The 21230-nt window shown below is 42.5% G+C and overlaps 1 protein-coding gene across 1 annotated transcript in view; it reads right to left on the minus strand.

The window, feature by feature from the left end:
- Nucleotides 1-456: 456 nt before the first annotated feature.
- Nucleotides 457-21230, minus strand: part of LOC139374536 (uncharacterized) — a 40412-nt gene continuing 19638 nt past the window's right edge. Inside the window, exons 71-145 of the mRNA XM_071115528.1 lie at nt 21118-21221; nt 20884-21002; nt 20615-20782; nt 20199-20398; nt 19980-20092; nt 19688-19794; nt 19386-19562; nt 19051-19259; nt 18856-18950; nt 18657-18685; nt 18337-18364; nt 17861-17991; nt 17567-17778; nt 17353-17456; nt 17119-17237; nt 16850-17017; nt 16434-16633; nt 16214-16326; nt 15922-16028; nt 15620-15796; nt 15285-15493; nt 15090-15184; nt 14892-14920; nt 14700-14721; nt 14572-14599; nt 14384-14468; nt 14096-14242; nt 13802-14013; nt 13588-13691; nt 13354-13472; nt 13085-13252; nt 12669-12868; nt 12449-12561; nt 12157-12263; nt 11855-12031; nt 11520-11728; nt 11325-11419; nt 11127-11155; nt 10807-10834; nt 10331-10461; nt 10037-10248; nt 9823-9926; nt 9589-9707; nt 9320-9487; nt 8904-9103; nt 8684-8796; nt 8392-8498; nt 8090-8266; nt 7755-7963; nt 7560-7654; nt 7042-7069; nt 6854-6938; nt 6566-6712; nt 6272-6483; nt 6058-6161; nt 5824-5942; nt 5555-5722; nt 5139-5338; nt 4919-5031; nt 4627-4733; nt 4325-4501; nt 3990-4198; nt 3795-3889; nt 3597-3625; nt 3277-3304; nt 2801-2931; nt 2507-2718; nt 2293-2396; nt 2059-2177; nt 1790-1957; nt 1374-1573; nt 1154-1266; nt 862-968; nt 560-736; nt 457-477 (exon numbers count right to left, since the gene is read on the minus strand). Of these exons, the coding sequence (XP_070971629.1) occupies nt 457-477; nt 560-736; nt 862-968; nt 1154-1266; nt 1374-1573; nt 1790-1957; nt 2059-2177; nt 2293-2396; nt 2507-2718; nt 2801-2931; nt 3277-3304; nt 3597-3625; nt 3795-3889; nt 3990-4198; nt 4325-4501; nt 4627-4733; nt 4919-5031; nt 5139-5338; nt 5555-5722; nt 5824-5942; nt 6058-6161; nt 6272-6483; nt 6566-6712; nt 6854-6938; nt 7042-7069; nt 7560-7654; nt 7755-7963; nt 8090-8266; nt 8392-8498; nt 8684-8796; nt 8904-9103; nt 9320-9487; nt 9589-9707; nt 9823-9926; nt 10037-10248; nt 10331-10461; nt 10807-10834; nt 11127-11155; nt 11325-11419; nt 11520-11728; nt 11855-12031; nt 12157-12263; nt 12449-12561; nt 12669-12868; nt 13085-13252; nt 13354-13472; nt 13588-13691; nt 13802-14013; nt 14096-14242; nt 14384-14468; nt 14572-14599; nt 14700-14721; nt 14892-14920; nt 15090-15184; nt 15285-15493; nt 15620-15796; nt 15922-16028; nt 16214-16326; nt 16434-16633; nt 16850-17017; nt 17119-17237; nt 17353-17456; nt 17567-17778; nt 17861-17991; nt 18337-18364; nt 18657-18685; nt 18856-18950; nt 19051-19259; nt 19386-19562; nt 19688-19794; nt 19980-20092; nt 20199-20398; nt 20615-20782; nt 20884-21002; nt 21118-21221 (9664 nt within the window). The remainder of the gene's footprint in view (nt 478-559; nt 737-861; nt 969-1153; nt 1267-1373; nt 1574-1789; nt 1958-2058; nt 2178-2292; nt 2397-2506; nt 2719-2800; nt 2932-3276; nt 3305-3596; nt 3626-3794; nt 3890-3989; nt 4199-4324; nt 4502-4626; nt 4734-4918; nt 5032-5138; nt 5339-5554; nt 5723-5823; nt 5943-6057; nt 6162-6271; nt 6484-6565; nt 6713-6853; nt 6939-7041; nt 7070-7559; nt 7655-7754; nt 7964-8089; nt 8267-8391; nt 8499-8683; nt 8797-8903; nt 9104-9319; nt 9488-9588; nt 9708-9822; nt 9927-10036; nt 10249-10330; nt 10462-10806; nt 10835-11126; nt 11156-11324; nt 11420-11519; nt 11729-11854; nt 12032-12156; nt 12264-12448; nt 12562-12668; nt 12869-13084; nt 13253-13353; nt 13473-13587; nt 13692-13801; nt 14014-14095; nt 14243-14383; nt 14469-14571; nt 14600-14699; nt 14722-14891; nt 14921-15089; nt 15185-15284; nt 15494-15619; nt 15797-15921; nt 16029-16213; nt 16327-16433; nt 16634-16849; nt 17018-17118; nt 17238-17352; nt 17457-17566; nt 17779-17860; nt 17992-18336; nt 18365-18656; nt 18686-18855; nt 18951-19050; nt 19260-19385; nt 19563-19687; nt 19795-19979; nt 20093-20198; nt 20399-20614; nt 20783-20883; nt 21003-21117; nt 21222-21230) is intronic.

The raw sequence follows: 21230 nt of genomic DNA on the forward strand, positions 1-21230 counted from the left end.
TTGTTGAAAAATAGCAGTTTATCACATACGTTGGAATGTCTTCATCAGTGCATCCAAGCTTGACTTTACACCCTGTGAGAGGTGAGGCGGAAGAGATTCCAAACTTTGGTCGAGACCCGTAAATCTGAGAGAAAAAGGAAAGAGACATTAGTGCAGTCTTTTGTCAATCTGTACTTTACGAGGCAGTCCCTTGTACGTTTGTTTGGGGTAAAGTAGTCTCTTACATGGCATTGTAGGATTCACAGGTGATGTTTAGGGGGATATCAACCAATCTGCCAGGATGGAAGCTGGCCAGCAGAACAACCAGATTGACTTGGAACCACAGCTGGAAATCTTTTGGCTCAAAAACGTCGAATTTGGGAGCAAGAGCCATCAAGGTCAGGTCTAGCATTGTGTCTCTTACAGCTGTGTTTGTGATGATAGTGATGTTTTCCTGGAAAATAAATGGTTCATGGTTTAGGAGGACATCCATTCATCCTGATTGTTTTGTCAGATGACTTTGTCGAGAGCCAGGTCTCACTGTACAAGGTCCATTCCAGCCAGAGAGTGATGTACTGACCTGCTTGGTGACTTCAACAAAAGTCACAAAGAACTCATTGAGCTGCTCTTCCCTTGGAGATTCCAGCAAGCTGATGAAAACGTTCTTCACAAGAGTCTCATTCTCCAGAGCGCCAGTGCTTGGGTCCAGTATCAATTCAGCTTTCTGGTTTGGTGAGAGGGAGTCTAGAACTGCCACCTGGGGAGAAGAAGACAACAGAATACAATGCATTAGCCCTCTAAATAGCCATAATTCCACACATGAGCAGTGTCAAACTAGTCAATTCTGGTCATGCAAAGAACACTGGCAAACAATTGTTTTACCCCTGAGATGTTGAAGTCTTTGAGATCCGAATAGGTTGTGTACTCGGAGTATGAACCCAGGTTGATTGCAAGCCAGTCATTGTCATCGTGGATGTCCTGCCTGCAAGCTAAAAGACATGTATTGCCGTTTTGGTTATTGAAAAGTGGAGTACATTGATGTTATATTCAATAGACACGGAACCAACATGCCAACTGTTCACTCCTTTCAAACAAAGCACACTTCATCCAGCATAGGCGATGAAGAATCAAACAGAAAGCCAATGAGCACAACAACCTGCTTGGTGAGTCCTACCTGGTCCATTGATGAGGTGCACAGATTTCCTCAGGTATTTCAGCAGGACTCTTGCGATTCCTTCTCTTCTATCCTGAGTCATTTCATGGAAAGCTCTGTCCATTCCATTTACACTGTAAATGGGAAAAGATACACTCATGACGCTTCCACCCCACATTTGCAATAGATTTTAGTCATCGAATCCATGGCTAATTTTAGCAGGAAGTTGGCCCCTACTCACATGACTTGGTAGTTGGTGCAGTTGACGTTTGAGGTAGCAATGGTGAGCATGACTTCATTAAAACTGGGGAGGATGGGAATCAGCTTTACTTCGAACCATGCAATCCAGTCCAGCGTTTCGAACTCTGGGAATTGAAGGCTGATGATGTTGAACGTCTGATTCATCATCACATCTCTCACGGCTGGATGGATGTCAGGAATCTGTTGAAACACATGACCAGAGTTCCTCAACACTGCACAACTCATCACGGCATTCCATCGAGCTTTGCCGGTAATAAATGAAAGTAGAAGATTGATAGGTTGCTCGTTGCTCATTTGTTGTCTTTCACTATCCACAAAGGGAGACACAGGAAGACATGGGGATTGCTATTTGTCAAGATGAAATCATGCAGTTTGTTTATCTCAAAAGTGCATTACCTCTTCCTTTGCGGTCAGTTGCGTCAGAAACTCGTCAACATTTTTGAAAGCGTCTCCTTCCCCCAGCCTCGTAAACACAAGTTTAATGTCATCTGTGTCATTCAATGCCCCAGAGGTCAATGTCAATTGTGCCACTTGGGTTGGGGTAAGCAGCGACAGTGATTCCTTCTACAAATAGAAAAATAAAAAGAAAGGTGGCACATGTCAGTGAGTGGCGCGGTAATGTTATTGAGGGGATAACCATCCAGACAAACACCTAGGCCACTTACGCTGGAGAAGTCGGGATTAAGGACTTGTAACTCCTGCAGTTCTGCAAAAACAGAAAAGATGCCAAAGTTCCTCTGGAGCCAGTCCATGCTTCCACTGGTGTTTGAGACACAGCCGGGATCTGAAACAAAAGCAGAGTTAAACAAATGGACTTTAAGTTCCCCTAAGCAGATGAGTTCAATGGATTGGCCCAGAGAAGTGTGTATGTTTTTGTGCTTTCCAGAACCATTTATTACCTGATGAGTAATTTCTTGAAAGGAATGGATAGATGTAATGAGTGAAGATCACTCGTTGTTGCTCTCTGTCCATGGAGGCTGATTGGTTGCTTAGAGCCTCAATGCTGAAAGAGAACAGAGCCCATGTTACCTATGTTATCTTGACTTCTTATTCAATTGTAGGCATATCACCAGTTGTATTGACAATGGCATTGGGTATCATGGCTTTACATACACAATTTGGTAGGTCTGACAACTGAAGTTCTTTGAGCTGAGACAGGAGAGGAAATTCCTAGATGGAGATGCCAAGAATGGACGGAGCATCTTCTGGAACAACTTGTCAACGAAGCTGGCGTTGTTCAGCTGTGCATTCATGAAGTTGTTGAGTTTGACATCTCCAATGGCATCAAGGACATTTGGCATAGCTGGACTGCTGGTGTTGGGGTTCTGGAAAGGTATAAACAGATGTGTATTGACAAAATCCACACATATTGCCAACATTTTGTTGTAATTCTGGGATTCAACATACCATGCTGGAGTAATCCAGAAGAGCCTGGTCCAGAATTGCAGCATTGTTTTCGAAGAACAGCTTCCACATTTCTGTTGAGTAAGTCTTTTTGCTGGACAATTGGCATTTCAGGATCGTCACCAAGTTGTCCGCTGACAGAATGGTTGTCTTAAAGAAAATAATGCAGGGATGTGAACGAAATTAGACAACTGTGACATCAACATGAGTAACATCAATAAAGAAGATGAGGACGAGAGAAATGTATCTGTTGCTACTGACAACATTTAGTGGTGAATTGAAAAAGCTTACTGAGGAACAGGCATATTCAGAGATGTTGAAATTGCAAAGGGATTCATTGGAATTCCCAATCGACATTTGTTGCTTCAGTTGTGTGCTGTAGGAAACGGTAATGAAAAATACATTATTAGTTTACAAATGATACCCTGTGTGTCTCAATGTCTTACAACCTGCACTGTGCAAGACAGCACTGAACCCACCTGTTAAATCCAGCACAAAGTTGTTTCTCTGCAAAAGAGAACATAAAAACAATAGTTCTTCAGACACAAATCATAAATTGCCAATCTGATTCAAGAAAATGTCAATTGCACAGCTAGCATCAACTTACCATTGACCAATGTTTCTTTGCACTATATGGGGGGGAAATAATATTGTTACCAGTGTGAAATTAAATGAGAAAACAAAAGAGATGCTTTGGCTTTCTGAACAATGCCACAATGCAGATACCAGATGCATGACCTTTCCCATATCGTAAACAAAAGGTCTATTTAAAATAAGCTCCCACTCAGAGAGTACTTACCACAATTAAAGCTGGAGGCCTTGAGCAACCTTTGAGGGGGATAATTTAAATAAGGTCAGTCAATCAACGGGAAGATTTCGGAGCATATGAGTTAGCAAAATAACACAATGCCTTTTTGGAGATTTTTTAAATGTTCTATAAATGCTGGGTTCAGAAGATACAGTGTCTGTTGTTGAAAAATAGCAGTTTATAACATACGTTGGAATGTCTTCATCAGTGCATCCAAGCTTGCCTTTACACCCTGTGAGAGGTGAGGCGGAAGAGATTCCAAACTTTGGTCGAGACCCGTAAATCTGAGAGAAAAAGGAAAGAGACATTAGTGCAGTCTTTTGTCAATCTGTACTTTACGAGGCAGTCCCTTGTACGTTTGTTTGGGGTAAAGTAGTCTCTTACATGGCATTGTAGGATTCACAGGTGATGTTTAGGGGGATATCAACCAATCTGCCAGGATGGAAGCTGGCCAGCAGAACAACCAGATTGACTTGGAACCACAGCTGGAAGTCTTTTGGCTCAAAAACGTCGAATTTGGGAGCAAGAGCCATCAAGGTCAGGTCTAGCATTGTGTCTCTTACGGCTGTGTTTGTGATGATAGTGATGTTTTCCTGGAAAATAAATGGTTCATGGTTTAGGAGGACATCCATTCATCCTGATTGTTTTGTCAGATGACTTTGTCGAGAGCCAGGTCTCACTGTACAAGGTCCATTCCAGCCAGAGAGTGATGTACTGACCTGCTTGGTGACTTCAACAAAAGTCACAAAGAACTCATTGAGCTGCTCTTCCCTTGGAGATTCCAGCAAGCTGATGAAAACGTTCTTCACAAGAGTCTCATTCTCCAGAGCGCCAGTGCTTGGGTCCAGTATCAATTCAGCTTTCTGGTTTGGTGAGAGGGAGTCTAGAACTGCCACCTGGGGAGAAGAAGACAACAGAATACAATGCATTAGCCCTCTAAATAGCCATAATTCCACACATGAGCAGTGTCAAACTAGTCAATTCTGGTCATGCAAAGAACACTGGCAAACAATTGTTTTACCCCTGAGATGTTGAAGTCTTTGAGATCCGAAAAGGTTGTGTACTCGGAGTATGAACCCAGGTTGATTGCAAGCCAGTCATTGTCATCGTGGATGTCCTGCCTGCAAGCTAAAAGACATGTATGGCCGTTTTGGTTATTGAAAAGTGGAGTACATTGATGTTATATTCAATAGAGAAGGAAGCAACATGCCAACTGTTCACTCCTTTCAAAAAAAGCACGCTTCATTCAGCATAGGCGATGAAGAATCAAACAGAAAGCCAATGAGCACAACAACCTGCTTGGTGAGTCCTACCTGGTCCATTGATGAGGTGCACAGATTTCCTCAGGTATTTCAGCAGGACTCTTGCGATTCCTTCTCTTCTATCCTGAGTCATTTCAGGGAAAGCTCTGTCCATTCCATTTACACTGTAAATGGGAAAAGATACACTCATGACGCTTCCACCCCACATTTGCAATAGATTTTAGTCATCGAATCCATGGCTAATTTTAGCAGGAAGTTGGCCCCTACTCACATGACTTGGTAGTTGGTGCAGTTGACGTTTGAGGTAGCAATGGTGAGCATGACTTCATTCAAACTGGGGAGGATGGGAATCAGCTTTACTTCGAACCATGCAATCCAGTCCAGCGTTTCGAACTCTGGGAATTGAAGGCTGATGATGTTGAACGTCTGATTCATCATCACATCTCTCACGGCTGGATGGATGTCAGGAATCTGTTGAAACACATGACCAGAGTTCCTCAACACTGCACAACTCATCACGGCATTCCATCGAGCTTTGCCGGTAATACATGAAAGTAGAAGATTGATATGTTGCTCGTTGCTCATTTGTTGTCTTTCACTATCCACAAAGGGAGACACAGGAAGACATGGGGATTGCTATTTGTCAAGATGAAATCATGCAGTTTGTTTATCTCAAAAGTGCATTACCTCTTCCTTTGCGGTCAGTTGCGTCAGAAACTCGTCAACATTTTTGAAAGCGTCACCTTCCTCCAGCCGCGTAAACACAAGTTTAATGTCATCTGTGTCATTCAATGCCCCAGAGGTCAATGTCAATTGTGCCACTTGGGTTGGGGTAAGCAGCGACAGTGATTCCTTCTACAAATAGAAAAAGCAAAAGAAAGGTGGCACATGTCAGTGAGTGGCGCGGTAATGTTATTGAGGGGATAACCATCCAGACAAACACCTAGGCCACTTACGCTGGAGAAGTCGGGATTAAGGACTTGTAACTCCTGCAGTTCTGCAAAAACAGAAAAGATGCCAAAGTTCCTCTGGAGCCAGTCCATGCTTCCACTGGTGTTTGAGACACAGCCGGGATCTGAAACAAAAGCAGAGTTAAACAAATGGACTTTAAGTTCCCCTAAGCAGATGAGTTCAATGGATTGGCCCAGAGAAGTGTGTATGTTTTTGCGCTTTCCAGAACCATTTATTACCTGATGAGTCATTTCTTGAAAGGAATGGATAGATGTAATGAGTGAAGATCACTCGTTGTTGCTCTCTGTCCATGGAGGCTGATTGGTTGCTTAGAGTCTCAATGCTGAAAGAGAACAGAGCCCATGTTACCTATGTTATCTTGACTTCTTATTCAATTGTAGGCATATCACCAGTTGTATTGACAATGGCATTGGGTATCATGGCTTTACATACACAATTTGGTAGGTCTGACAACTGAAGTTCTTTGAGCTGAGACAGGAGAGGAAATTCCTAGATGGAGATGCCAAGAATGGACGGAGCATCTTCTGGAACAACTTGTCAACGAAGCTGGCGTTGTTCAGCTGTGCATTCATGAAGTTGTTGAGTTTGACATCTCCAATGGCATCAAGGACATTTGGCATAGCTGGACTGCTGGTGTTGGGGTTCTGGAAAGGTATAAACAGATGTGTATTGACAAAATCCACACATATTGCCAACATTTTGTTGTAATTCTGGGATTCAACATACCATGCTGGAGTAATCCAGAAGAGCCTGGTCCAGAATTGCAGCATTGTTTTGGAAGAACAGCTTCCACATTTCTGTTGAGTAAGTCTTTTTGCTGGACAATTGGCATTTCAGGATCGTCACCAAGTTGTCCGCTGACAGAATGGTTGTCTTAAAGAAAATAATGCAGGGACGTGAACGAAATTAGACAACTGTGACATCAACATGAGTAACATCAATAAAGAAGATGAGGACGAGAGAAATGTATCTGTTGCTACTGACAACATTTAGTGGTGAATTGAAAAAGCTTACTGAGGAACAGGCATATTCAGAGATGTTGAAATTGCAAAGGGATTCATTGGAATTCCCAATCGACATTTGTTGCTTCAGTTGTGTGCTGTAGGAAACGGTAATGAAAAATACATTATTAGTTTACAAATGATACCCTGTGTGTCTCAATGTCTTACAACCTGCACTGTGCAAGACAGCACTGAACCCACCTGTTAAATCCAGCACAAAGTTGTTTCTCTGCAAAAGAGAACATAAAAACAATAGTTCTTCAGACACAAATCATAAATTGCCAATCTGATTCAAGAAAATGTCAATTGCACAGCTAGCATCAACTTACCATTGACCAATGTTTCTTTGCACTATATGGGGGGGAAATAATATTGTTACCAGTGTGAAATTAAATGAGAAAACAAAAGAGATGCTTTGGCTTTCTGAACAATGCCACAATGCAGATACCAGATGCATGACCTTTCCCATATCGTAAACAAAAGGTCTATTTAAAATAAGATCCCACTCAGAGAGTACTTACCACAATTAAAGCTGGAGGCCTTGAGCAACCTTTGAGGGGGATAATTTAAATGAGGTCAGTCAATCAACGGGAAGATTTCGGAGCATATGAGTTAGCAAAATAACACAATGCCTTTTTGGAGATTTTTTAAATGTTCTATAAATGCTGGGTTCAGAAGATACAGTGTCTGTTGTTGAAAAATAGCAGTTTATAACATACGTTGGAATGTCTTCATCAGTGCATCCAAGCTTGCCTTTACACCCTGTGAGAGGTGAGGCGGAAGAGATTCCAAACTTTGGTCGAGACCCGTAAAACTGAGAGAAAAAGGAAAGAGACATTAGTGCAGTCTTTTGTCAATCTGTACTTTACGAGGCAGTCCCTTGTACGTTTGTTTGAGGTAAAGTAGTCTCTTACATGGCATTGTAGGATTCACAGGTGATGTTTAGGGGGATATCAACCAATCTGCCAGGATGGAAGCTGGCCAGCAGAACAACCAGATTGACTTGGAACCACAGCTGGAAGTCTTTTGGCTCAAAAACGTCGAATTTGGGAGCAAGAGCCATCAAGGTCAGGTCTAGCATTGTGTCTCTTACGGCTGTGTTTGTGATGATAGTGATGTTTTCCTGGAAAATAAATGGTTCATGGTTTAGGAGGACATCCATTCATCCTGATTGTTTTGTCAGATGACTTTGTCGAGAGCCAGGTCTCACTGTACAAGGTCCATTCCAGCCAGAGAGTGATGTACTGACCTGCTTGGTGACTTCAACAAAAGTCACAAAGAACTCATTGAGCTGCTCTTCCCTTGGAGATTCCAGCAAGCTGATGAAAACGTTCTTCACAAGAGTCTCATTCTCCAGAGCGCCAGTGCTTGGGTCCAGTATCAATTCAGCTTTCTGGTTTGGTGAGAGGGAGTCTAGAACTGCCACCTGGGGAGAAGAAGACAACAGAATACAATGCATTAGCCCTCTAAATAGCCATAATTCCACACATGAGCAGTGTCAAACTAGTCAATTCTGGTCATGCAAAGAACACTGGCAAACAATTGTTTTACCCCTGAGATGTTGAAGTCTTTGAGATCCGAATAGGTTGTGTACTCGGAGTATGAACCCAGGTTGATTGCAAGCCAGTCATTGTCATCGTGGATGTCCTGCCTGCAAGCTAAAAGACATGTATGGCCGTTTTGGTTATTGAAAAGTGGAGTACATTGATGTTATATTCAATAGAGAAGGAAGCAACATGCCAACTGTTCACTCCTTTCAAAAAAAGCACGCTTCATTCAGCATAGGCGATGAAGAATCAAACAGAAAGCCAATGAGCACAACAACCTGCTTGGTGAGTCCTACCTGGTCCATTGATGAGGTGCACAGATTTCCTCAGGTATTTCAGCAGGACTCTTGCGATTCCTTCTCTTCTATCCTGAGTCATTTCAGGGAAAGCTCTGTCCATTCCATTTACACTGTAAATGGGAAAAGATACACTCATGACGCTTCCACCCCACATTTGCAATAGATTTTAGTCATCGAATCCATGGCTAATTTTAGCAGGAAGTTGGCCCCTACTCACATGACTTGGTAGTTGGTGCAGTTGACGTTTGAGGTAGCAATGGTGATCATGACTTCATTCAAACTGGGGAGGATGGGAATCAGCTTTACTTCGAACCATGCAATCCAGTCCAGCGTTTCGAACTCTGGGAATTGAAGGCTGATGATGTTGAACGTCTGATTCATCATCACATCTCTCACGGCTGGATGGATGTCAGGAATCTGTTGAAACACATGACCAGAGTTCCTCAACACTGCACAACTCATCACGGCATTCCATCGAGCTTTGCCGGTAATAAATGAAAGTAGAAGATTGATAGGTTGCTCGTTGCTCATTTGTTGTCTTTCACTATCCACAAAGGGAGACACAGGAAGACATGGGGATTGCTATTTGTCAAGATGAAATCATGCAGTTTGTTTATCTCAAAAGTGCATTACCTCTTCCTTTGCGGTCAGTTGCGTCAGAAACTCGTCAACATTTTTGAAAGCGTCTCCTTCCCCCAGCCGCGTAAACACAAGTTTAATGTCATCTGTGTCATTCAATGCCCCAGAGGTCAATGTCAATTGTGCCACTTGGGTTGGGGTAAGCAGCGACAGTGATTCCTTCTACAAATAGAAAAAGAAAAAGAAAGGTGGCACATGTCAGTGAGTGGCACGGTAATGTTATTGAGGGGATAACCATCCAGACAAACACCTAGGCCACTTACGCTGGAGAAGTCGGGATTAAGGACTTGTAACTCCTGCAGTTCTGCAAAAACAGAAAAGATGCCAAAGTTCCTCTGGAGCCAGTCCATGCTTCCACTGGTGTTTGAGACACAGCCGGGATCTGAAACAAAAGCAGAGTTAAACAAATGGACTTTAAGTTCCCCTAAGCAGATGAGTTCAATGGATTGGCCCAGAGAAGTGTGTATGTTTTTGTGCTTTCCAGAACCATTTATTACCTGATGAGTAATTTCTTGAAAGGAATGGATAGATGTAATGAGTGAAGATCACTCGTTGTTGCTCTCTGTCCATGGAGGCTGATTGGTTGCTTAGAGCCTCAATGCTGAAAGAGAACAGAGCCCATGTTACCTATGTTATCTTGACTTCTTATTCAATTGTAGGCATATCACCAGTTGTATTGACAATGGCATTGGGTATCATGGCTTTACATACACAATTTGGTAGGTCTGACAACTGAAGTTCTTTGAGCTGAGACAGGAGAGGAAATTCCTAGATGGAGATGCCAAGAATGGACGGAGCATCTTCTGGAACAACTTGTCAACGAAGCTGGCGTTGTTCAGCTGTGCATTCATGAAGTTGTTGAGTTTGACATCTCCAATGGCATCAAGGACATTTGGCATAGCTGGACTGCTGGTGTTGGGGTTCTGGAAAGGTATAAACAGATGTGTATTGACAAAATCCACACATATTGCCAACATTTTGTTGTAATTCTGGGATTCAACATACCATGCTGGAGTAATCCAGAAGAGCCTGGTCCAGAATTGCAGCATTGTTTTCGAAGAACAGCTTCCACATTTCTGTTGAGTAAGTCTTTTTGCTGGACAATTGGCATTTCAGGATCGTCACCAAGTTGTCCGCTGACAGAATGGTTGTCTTAAAGAAAATAATGCAGGGATGTGAACGAAATTAGACAACTGTGACATCAACATGAGTAACATCAATAAAGAAGATGAGGACGAGAGAAATGTATCTGTTGCTACTGACAACATTTAGTGGTGAATTGAAAAAGCTTACTGAGGAACAGGCATATTCAGAGATGTTGAAATTGCAAAGGGATTCATTGGAATTCCCAATCGACATTTGTTGCTTCAGTTGTGTGCTGTAGGAAACGGTAATGAAAAATACATTATTAGTTTACAAATGATACCCTGTGTGTCTCAATGTCTTACAACCTGCACTGTGCAAGACAGCACTGAACCCACCTGTTAAATCCAGCACAAAGTTGTTTCTCTGCAAAAGAGAACATAAAAACAATAGTTCTTCAGACACAAATCATAAATTGCCAATCTGATTCAAGAAAATGTCAATTGCACAGCTAGCATCAACTTACCATTGACCAATGTTTCTTTGCACTATATGGGGGGGAAATAATATTGTTACCAGTGTGAAATTAAATGAGAAAACAAAAGAGATGCTTTGGCTTTCTGAACAATGCCACAATGCAGATACCAGATGCATGACCTTTCCCATATCGTAAACAAAAGGTCTATTTAAAATAAGCTCCCACTCAGAGAGTACTTACCACAATTAAAGCTGGAGGCCTTGAGCAACCTTTGAGGGGGATAATTTAAATAAGGTCAGTCAATCAACGGGAAGATTTCGGAGCATATGAGTTAGCAAAATAACACAATGCCTTTTTGGAGATTTTTTAAATGTTCTATAAATGCTGGGTTCAGAAGATACAGTGTCTGTTGTTGAAAAATAGCAGTTTATAACATACGTTGGAATGTCTTCATCAGTGCATCCAAGCTTGCCTTTACACCCTGTGAGAGGTGAGGCGGAAGAGATTCCAAACTTTGGTCGAGACCCGTAAATCTGAGAGAAAAAGGAAAGAGACATTAGTGCAGTCTTTTGTCAATCTGTACTTTACGAGGCAGTCCCTTGTACGTTTGTTTGGGGTAAAGTAGTCTCTTACATGGCATTGTAGGATTCACAGGTGATGTTTAGGGGGATATCAACCAATCTGCCAGGATGGAAGCTGGCCAGCAGAACAACCAGATTGACTTGGAACCACAGCTGGAAGTCTTTTGGCTCAAAAACGTCGAATTTGGGAGCAAGAGCCATCAAGGTCAGGTCTAGCATTGTGTCTCTTACGGCTGTGTTTGTGATGATAGTGATGTTTTCCTGGAAAATAAATGGTTCATGGTTTAGGAGGACATCCATTCATCCTGATTGTTTTGTCAGATGACTTTGTCGAGAGCCAGGTCTCACTGTACAAGGTCCATTCCAGCCAGAGAGTGATGTACTGACCTGCTTGGTGACTTCAACAAAAGTCACAAAGAACTCATTGAGCTGCTCTTCCCTTGGAGATTCCAGCAAGCTGATGAAAACGTTCTTCACAAGAGTCTCATTCTCCAGAGCGCCAGTGCTTGGGTCCAGTATCAATTCAGCTTTCTGGTTTGGTGAGAGGGAGTCTAGAACTGCCACCTGGGGAGAAGAAGACAACAGAATACAATGCATTAGCCCTCTAAATAGCCATAATTCCACACATGAGCAGTGTCAAACTAGTCAATTCTGGTCATGCAAAGAACACTGGCAAACAATTGTTTTACCCCTGAGATGTTGAAGTCTTTGAGATCCGAAAAGGTTGTGTACTCGGAGTATGAACCCAGGTTGATTGCAAGCCAGTCATTGTCATCGTGGATGTCCTGCCTGCAAGCTAAAAGACATGTATGGCCGTTTTGGTTATTGAAAAGTGGAGTACATTGATGTTATATTCAATAGAGAAGGAAGCAACATGCCAACTGTTCACTCCTTTCAAAAAAAGCACGCTTCATTCAGCATAGGCGATGAAGAATCAAACAGAAAGCCAATGAGCACAACAACCTGCTTGGTGAGTCCTACCTGGTCCATTGATGAGGTGCACAGATTTCCTCAGGTATTTCAGCAGGACTCTTGCGATTCCTTCTCTTCTATCCTGAGTCATTTCAGGGAAAGCTCTGTCCATTCCATTTACACTGTAAATGGGAAAAGATACACTCATGACGCTTCCACCCCACATTTGCAATAGATTTTAGTCATCGAATCCATGGCTAATTTTAGCAGGAAGTTGGCCCCTACTCACATGACTTGGTAGTTGGTGCAGTTGACGTTTGAGGTAGCAATGGTGAGCATGACTTCATTCAAACTGGGGAGGATGGGAATCAGCTTTACTTCGAACCATGCAATCCAGTCCAGCGTTTCGAACTCTGGGAATTGAAGGCTGATGATGTTGAACGTCTGATTCATCATCACATCTCTCACGGCTGGATGGATGTCAGGAATCTGTTGAAACACATGACCAGAGTTCCTCAACACTGCACAACTCATCACGGCATTCCATCGAGCTTTGCCGGTAATACATGAAAGTAGAAGATTGATATGTTGCTCGTTGCTCATTTGTTGTCTTTCACTATCCACAAAGGGAGACACAGGAAGACATGGGGATTGCTATTTGTCAAGATGAAATCATGCAGTTTGTTTATCTCAAAAGTGCATTACCTCTTCCTTTGCGGTCAGTTGCGTCAGAAACTCGTCAACATTTTTGAAAGCGTCACCTTCCTCCAGCCGCGTAAACACAAGTTTAATGTCATCTGTGTCATTCAATGCCCCAGAGGTCAATGTCAATTGTGCCACTTGGGTTGGGGTAAGCAGCGACAGTGATTCCTTCTACAAATAGAAAAAGCAAAAGAAAGGTGGCACATGTCAGTGAGTGGCGCGGTAATGTTATTGAGGGGATAACCATCCAGACAAACACCTAGGCCACTTACGCTGGAGAAGTCGGGATTAAGGACTTGTAACTCCTGCAGTTCTGCAAAAACAGAAAAGATGCCAAAGTTCCTCTGGAGCCAGTCCATGCTTCCACTGGTGTTTGAGACACAGCCGGGATCTGAAACAAAAGCAGAGTTAAACAAATGGACTTTAAGTTCCCCTAAGCAGATGAGTTCAATGGATTGGCCCAGAGAAGTGTGTATGTTTTTGCGCTTTCCAGAACCATTTATTACCTGATGAGTCATTTCTTGAAAGGAATGGATAGATGTAATGAGTGAAGATCACTCGTTGTTGCTCTCTGTCCATGGAGGCTGATTGGTTGCTTAGAGTCTCAATGCTGAAAGAGAACAGAGCCCATGTTACCTATGTTATCTTGACTTCTTATTCAATTGTAGGCATATCACCAGTTGTATTGACAATGGCATTGGGTATCATGGCTTTACATACACAATTTGGTAGGTCTGACAACTGAAGTTCTTTGAGCTGAGACAGGAGAGGAAATTCCTAGATGGAGATGCCAAGAATGGACGGAGCATCTTCTGGAACAACTTGTCAACGAAGCTGGCGTTGTTCAGCTGTGCATTCATGAAGTTGTTGAGTTTGACATCTCCAATGGCATCAAGGACATTTGGCATAGCTGGACTGCTGGTGTTGGGGTTCTGGAAAGGTATAAACAGATGTGTATTGACAAAATCCACACATATTGCCAACATTTTGTTGTAATTCTGGGATTCAACATACCATGCTGGAGTAATCCAGAAGAGCCTGGTCCAGAATTGCAGCATTGTTTTGGAAGAACAGCTTCCACATTTCTGTTGAGTAAGTCTTTTTGCTGGACAATTGGCATTTCAGGATCGTCACCAAGTTGTCCGCTGACAGAATGGTTGTCTTAAAGAAAATAATGCAGGGACGTGAACGAAATTAGACAACTGTGACATCAACATGAGTAACATCAATAAAGAAGATGAGGACGAGAGAAATGTATCTGTTGCTACTGACAACATTTAGTGGTGAATTGAAAAAGCTTACTGAGGAACAGGCATATTCAGAGATGTTGAAATTGCAAAGGGATTCATTGGAATTCCCAATCGACATTTGTTGCTTCAGTTGTGTGCTGTAGGAAACGGTAATGAAAAATACATTATTAGTTTACAAATGATACCCTGTGTGTCTCAATGTCTTACAACCTGCACTGTGCAAGACAGCACTGAACCCACCTGTTAAATCCAGCACAAAGTTGTTTCTCTGCAAAAGAGAACATAAAAACAATAGTTCTTCAGACACAAATCATAAATTGCCAATCTGATTCAAGAAAATGTCAATTGCACAGCTAGCATCAACTTACCATTGACCAATGTTTCTTTGCACTATATGGGGGGGAAATAATATTGTTACCAGTGTGAAATTAAATGAGAAAACAAAAGAGATGCTTTGGCTTTCTGAACAATGCCACAATGCAGATACCAGATGCATGACCTTTCCCATATCGTAAACAAAAGGTCTATTTAAAATAAGATCCCACTCAGAGAGTACTTACCACAATTAAAGCTGGAGGCCTTGAGCAACCTTTGAGGGGGATAATTTAAATAAGGTCAGTCAATCAACGGGAAGATTTCGGAGCATATGAGTTAGCAAAATAACACAATGCCTTTTTGGAGATTTTTTAAATGTTCTATAAATGCTGGGTTCAGAAGATACAGTGTCTGTTGTTGAAAAATAGCAGTTTATAACATACGTTGGAATGTCTTCATCAGTGCATCCAAGCTTGCCTTTACACCCTGTGAGAGGTGAGGCGGAAGAGATTCCAAACTTTGGTCGAGACCCGTAAATCTGAGAGAAAAAGGAAAGAGACATTAGTGCAGTCTTTTGTCAATCTGTACTTTACGAGGCAGTCCCTTGTACGTTTGTTTGAGGTAAAGTAGTCTCTTACATGGCATTGTAGGATTCACAGGTGATGTTTAGGGGGATATCAACCAATCTGCCAGGATGGAAGCTGGCCAGCAGAACAACCAGATTGACTTGGAACCACAGCTGGAAGTCTTTTGGCTCAAAAACGTCGAATTTGGGAGCAAGAGCCATCAAGGTCAGGTCTAGCATTGTGTCTCTTACGGCTGTGTTTGTGATGATAGTGATGTTTTCCTGGAAAATAAATGGTTCATGGTTTAGGAGGACATCCATTCATCCTGATTGTTTTGTCAGATGACTTTGTCGAGAGCCAGGTCTCACTGTACAAGGTCCATTCCAGCCAGAGAGTGATGTACTGACCTGCTTGGTGACTTCAACAAAAGTCACAAAGAACTCATTGAGCTGCTCTTCCCTTGGAGATTCCAGCAAGCTGATGAAAACGTTCTTCACAAGAGTCTCATTCTCCAGAGCGCCAGTGCTTGGGTCCAGTATCAATTCAGCTTTCTGGTTTGGTGAGAGGGAGTCTAGAACTGCCACCTGGGGAGAAGAAGACAACAGAATACAATGCATTAGCCCTCTAAATAGCCATAATTCCACACATGAGCAGTGTCAAACTAGTCAATTCTGGTCATGCAAAGAACACTGGCAAACAATTGTTTTACCCCTGAGATGTTGAAGTCTTTGAGATCCGAATAGGTTGTGTACTCGGAGTATGAACCCAGGTTGATTGCAAGCCAGTCATTGTCATCGTGGATGTCCTGCCTGCAAGCTAAAAGACATGTATGGCCGTTTTGGTTATTGAAAAGTGGAGTACATTGATGTTATATTCAATAGAGAAGGAAGCAACATGCCAACTGTTCACTCCTTTCAAAAAAAGCACGCTTCATTCAGCATAGGCGATGAAGAATCAAACAGAAAGCCAATGAGCACAACAACCTGCTTGGTGAGTCCTACCTGGTCCATTGATGAGGTGCACAGATTTCCTCAGGTATTTCAGCAGGACTCTTGCGATTCCTTCTCTTCTATCCTGAGTCATTTCAGGGAAAGCTCTGTCCATTCCATTTACACTGTAAATGGGAAAAGATACACTCATGACGCTTCCACCCCACATTTGCAATAGATTTTAGTCATCGAATCCATGGCTAATTTTAGCAGGAAGTTGGCCCCTACTCACATGACTTGGTAGTTGGTGCAGTTGACGTTTGAGGTAGCAATGGTGAGCATGACTTCATTCAAACTGGGGAGGATGGGAATCAGCTTTACTTCGAACCATGCAATCCAGTCCAGCGTTTCGAACTCTGGGAATTGAAGGCTGATGATGTTGAACGTCTGATTCATCATCACATCTCTCACGGCTGGATGGATGTCAGGAATCTGTTGAAACACATGACCAGAGTTCCTCAACACTGCACAACTCATCACGGCATTCCATCGAGCTTTGCCGGTAATACATGAAAGTAGAAGATTGATATGTTGCTCGTTGCTCATTTGTTGTCTTTCACTATCCACAAAGGGAGACACAGGAAGACATGGGGATTGCTATTTGTCAAGATGAAATCATGCAGTTTGTTTATCTCAAAAGTGCATTACCTCTTCCTTTGCGGTCAGTTGCGTCAGAAACTCGTCAACATTTTTGAAAGCGTCACCTTCCTCCAGCCGCGTAAACACAAGTTTAATGTCATCTGTGTCATTCAATGCCCCAGAGGTCAATGTCAATTGTGCCACTTGGGTTGGGGTAAGCAGCGACAGTGATTCCTTCTACAAATAGAAAAAGCAAAAGAAAGGTGGCACATGTCAGTGAGTGGCGCGGTAATGTTATTGAGGGGATAACCATCCAGACAAACACCTAGGCCACTTACGCTGGAGAAGTCGGGATTAAGGACTTGTAACTCCTGCAGTTCTGCAAAAACAGAAAAGATGCCAAAGTTCCTCTGGAGCCAGTCCATGCTTCCACTGGTGTTTGAGACACAGCCGGGATCTGAAACAAAAGCAGAGTTAAACAAATGGACTTTAAGTTCCCCTAAGCAGATGAGTTCAATGGATTGGCCCAGAGAAGTGTGTATGTTTTTGCGCTTTCCAGAACCATTTATTACCTGATGAGTCATTTCTTGAAAGGAATGGATAGATGTAATGAGTGAAGATCACTCGTTGTTGCTCTCTGTCCATGGAGGCTGATTGGTTGCTTAGAGCCTCAATGCTGAAAGAGAACAGAGCCCATGTTACCTATGTTATCTTGACTTCTTATTCAATTGTAGGCATATCACCAGTTGTATTGACGATGGCATTGGGTATCATGGCTTTACATACACAATTTGGTAGGTCTGACAACTGAAGTTCTTTGAGCTGAGACAGGAGAGGAAATTCCTAGATGGAGATGCCAAGAATGGACGGAGCATCTTCTGGAACAACTTGTCAACGAAGCTGGCGTTGTTCAGCTGTGCATTCATGAAGTTGTTGAGTTTGACATCTCCAATGGCATCAAGGACATTTGGCATAGCTGGACTGCTGGTGTTGGGGTTCTGGAAAGGTATAAACAGATGTGTATTGACAAAATCCACACATATTGCCAACATTTTGTTGTAATTCTGGGATTCAACATACCATGCTGGAGTAATCCAGAAGAGCCTGGTCCAGAATAGCAGCATTGTTTAGGAAGAACAGCTTCCACATTTCTGTTGAGTAAGTCTTTTTGCTGGACAATTGGCATTTCAGGATCGTCACCAAGTTGTCCGCTGACAGAAGGGTTGTCTTAAAAAAAATAATGCAGGGACGTGAACCAAATTAGACAACTGTGACATCAACATGAGTAACATCAATAAAGAAGATGAGGATGAGATAAATGTATCTGTTGCTACTGACAACATTTAGTGGTGAATTGAAAAAGCTTACTGAGGAACAGGCATATTCAGAGATGTTGAAATTGCAAAGGGATTCATTGGAATTCCCAATCGACATTTGTTGCTTCAGTTGTGTGCTGTAGGAAACGGTAATGAAAAATACATTATTAGTTTACAAATGATACCCTGTGTGTCTCAATGTCTTACAACCTGCACTGTGCAAGACAGCACTGAACCCACCTGTTAAATCCAGCACAAAGTTGTTTCTCTGCAAAAGAGAACATAAAAACAATAGTTCTTCAGACACAAATCATAAATTGCCAATCTGATTCAAGAAAATGTCAATTGCACAGCTAGCATCAACTTACCATTGACCAATGTTTCTTTGCACTATATGGGGGGGAAATAATATTGTTACCAGTGTGAAATTAAATGAGAAAACAAAAGAGATGCTTTGGCTTTCTGAACAATGCCACAATGCAGATACCAGATGCATGACCTTTCCCATATCGTAAACAAAAGGTCTATTTAAAATAAGATCACACTCAGAGAGTACTTACCACAATTAAAGCTGGAGGCCTTGAGCAACCTTTGAGGGGGATAATTTAAATAAGGTCAGTCAATCAACGGGAAGATTTGGGAGCATATGAGTTAGCAAAATAACACAATGCCTTTTTGGAGATGTTTTTAAATGTTCTATAAATGCTGGGCTCAGATGATACAGTGTCTGTTGTTGAAAAATAGCAGTTTATCACATACGTTGGAATGTCTTCATCAGTGCATCCAAGCTTGACTTTACACCCTGTGAGAGGTGAGGCGGAAGAGATTCCAAACTTTGGTCGAGACCCGTAAATCTGAGAGAAAAAGGAAAGAGACATTAGTGCAGTCTTTTGTCAATCTGTACTTTACGAGGCAGTCCCTTGTACGTTTGTTTGGTGTAAAGTAGTCTCTTACATGGCATTGTAGGATTCACAGGTGATGTTTAGGGGGATATCAACCAATCTGCCAGGATGGAAGCTGGCCAGCAGAACAACCAGATTGACTTGGAACCACAGCTGGAAGTCTTTTGGCTCAAAAACGTCGAATTTGGGAGCAAGAGCCATCAAGGTCAGGTCTAGCATTGTGTCTCTTACGGCTGTGTTTGTGATGATAGTGATGTTTTCCTGGAAAATAAATGGTTCATGGTTTAGGAGGACATCCATTCATCCTGATTGTTTTGTCAGATGACTTTGTCGAGAGCCAGGTCTCACTGTACAAGGTCCATTCCAGCCAGAGAGTGATGTACTGACCTGCTTGGTGACTTCAACAAAAGTCACAAAGAACTCATTGAGCTGCTCTTCCCTTGGAGATTCCAGCAAGCTGATGAAAACGTTCTTCACAAGAGTCTCATTCTCCAGAGCGCCAGTGCTTGGGTCCAGTATCAATTCAGCTTTCTGGTTTGGTGAGAGGGAGTCTAGAACTGCCACCTGGGGAGAAGAAGACAACAGAATACAATGCATTAGCCCTCTAAATAGCCATAATTCCACACATGAGCAGTGTCAAACTAGTCAATTCTGGTCATGCAAAGAACACTGGCAAACAATTGTTTTACCCCTGAGATGTTGAAGTCTTTGAGATCCGAATAGGTTGTGTACTCGGAGTATGAACCCAGGTTGATTGCAAGCCAGTCATTGTCATCGTGGATGTCCTGCCTGCAAGCTAAAAGACATGTATGGCCGTTTTGGTTATTGAAAAGTGTAGTACATTGATGTTATATTCAATAGAGAAGGAAGCAACATGCCAACTGTTCACTCCTTTCAAACAAAGCACGCTTCATTCAGCATAGGCGATGAAGAATCAAACAGAAAGCCAATGAGCACAACAACCTGCTTGGTGAGCCCTACCTGGTTCATTGATGAGGTGCACAGATTTCCTCAGGTATTTCAGCAGGACTCTTGCGATTCCTTCTCTTCTATCCTGAGTAATTTCAGGGAAAGCTCTGTCCATTCCATTTACACTGTAAATGGGAAAGATACACTCATGACGCTTCCACCCCACATTTGCAATAGATTTTAGTCATCGAATCCATGGCTAATTTTAGCAGGAAGTTGGCCCCTACTCACATGACTTGGTAGTTGGTGCAGTTGACATTTGAGGTAGCAATGGTGAGCATGACTTCATTCAAACTGGGGAGGATGGGAATCAGCTTTACTTCGAACCATGCAATCCAGTCCAGCGTTTCGAACTCTGGGAATTGAAGGCTGATGATGTTGAACGTCTGATTCATCATCACATCTCTCACGGCTGGATGGATGTCAGGAATCTGTTGAAACACATGACCAGGGTTCCTCAACACTGCACAACTCATCACGGCATTCCATCGAGCTTTGCCGGTAATAAATTAAAGTAGAAGATTGATAGGTTGCTCGTTGCTCATTTGTTGTCCTTCACTATCCACATAGGGAGACACAGGAAGACATGGGGATTGATATTTGTCAAGATGAAATCATGCAGTTTGTTTATCTCAAAAGTGCATTACCTCTTCCTTTGCGGTCAGTTGCGTCAGAAACTCGTCAACATTTTTGAAAGCGTCTCCTTCCTCCAGCCGCGTAAACACAAGTTTAATGTCATCTGTGTCATTCAATGCCCCAGAGGTCAATGTCAATTGTGCCACTTGGGTTGGGGTAAGCAGCGACAGTGATTCCTTCTACAAATAGAAAAAGAAAAAGAAAGGTGGCACATGTCAGTGAGTGGCACGGTAATGTTATTGAGGGGATAACCATCCAGACAAACACCTAGGCCACTTACGCTGGAGAAGTCGGGATTAAGGACTTGTAACTCCTGCAGTTCTGCAAAAACAGAAAAGATGCCAAAGTTCCTCTGGAGCCAGTCCATGCTTCCACTGGTGTTTGAGACACAGCCGGGATCTGAAACAAAAGCAGAGTTAAACAAATGGACTTTAAGTTCCCCTAAGCAGATGAGTTCAATGGATTGGCCCAGAGAAGTATGTATGTTTTTGTGCTTTCCAGAACCATTTATTACCTGATGAGTCATTTCTTGAAAGGAATGGATAGATGTAATGAGTGAAGATCACTCGTTGTTGCTCTCTGTCCATGGAGGCTGATTGGTTGCTTAGAGCCTCAATGCTGAAAGAG

This window comes from Oncorhynchus clarkii, chromosome 19 (genome assembly GCF_045791955.1).
Source record: "Oncorhynchus clarkii lewisi isolate Uvic-CL-2024 chromosome 19, UVic_Ocla_1.0, whole genome shotgun sequence".
Taxonomy (NCBI): Eukaryota; Metazoa; Chordata; class Actinopteri; order Salmoniformes; family Salmonidae; genus Oncorhynchus; species Oncorhynchus clarkii.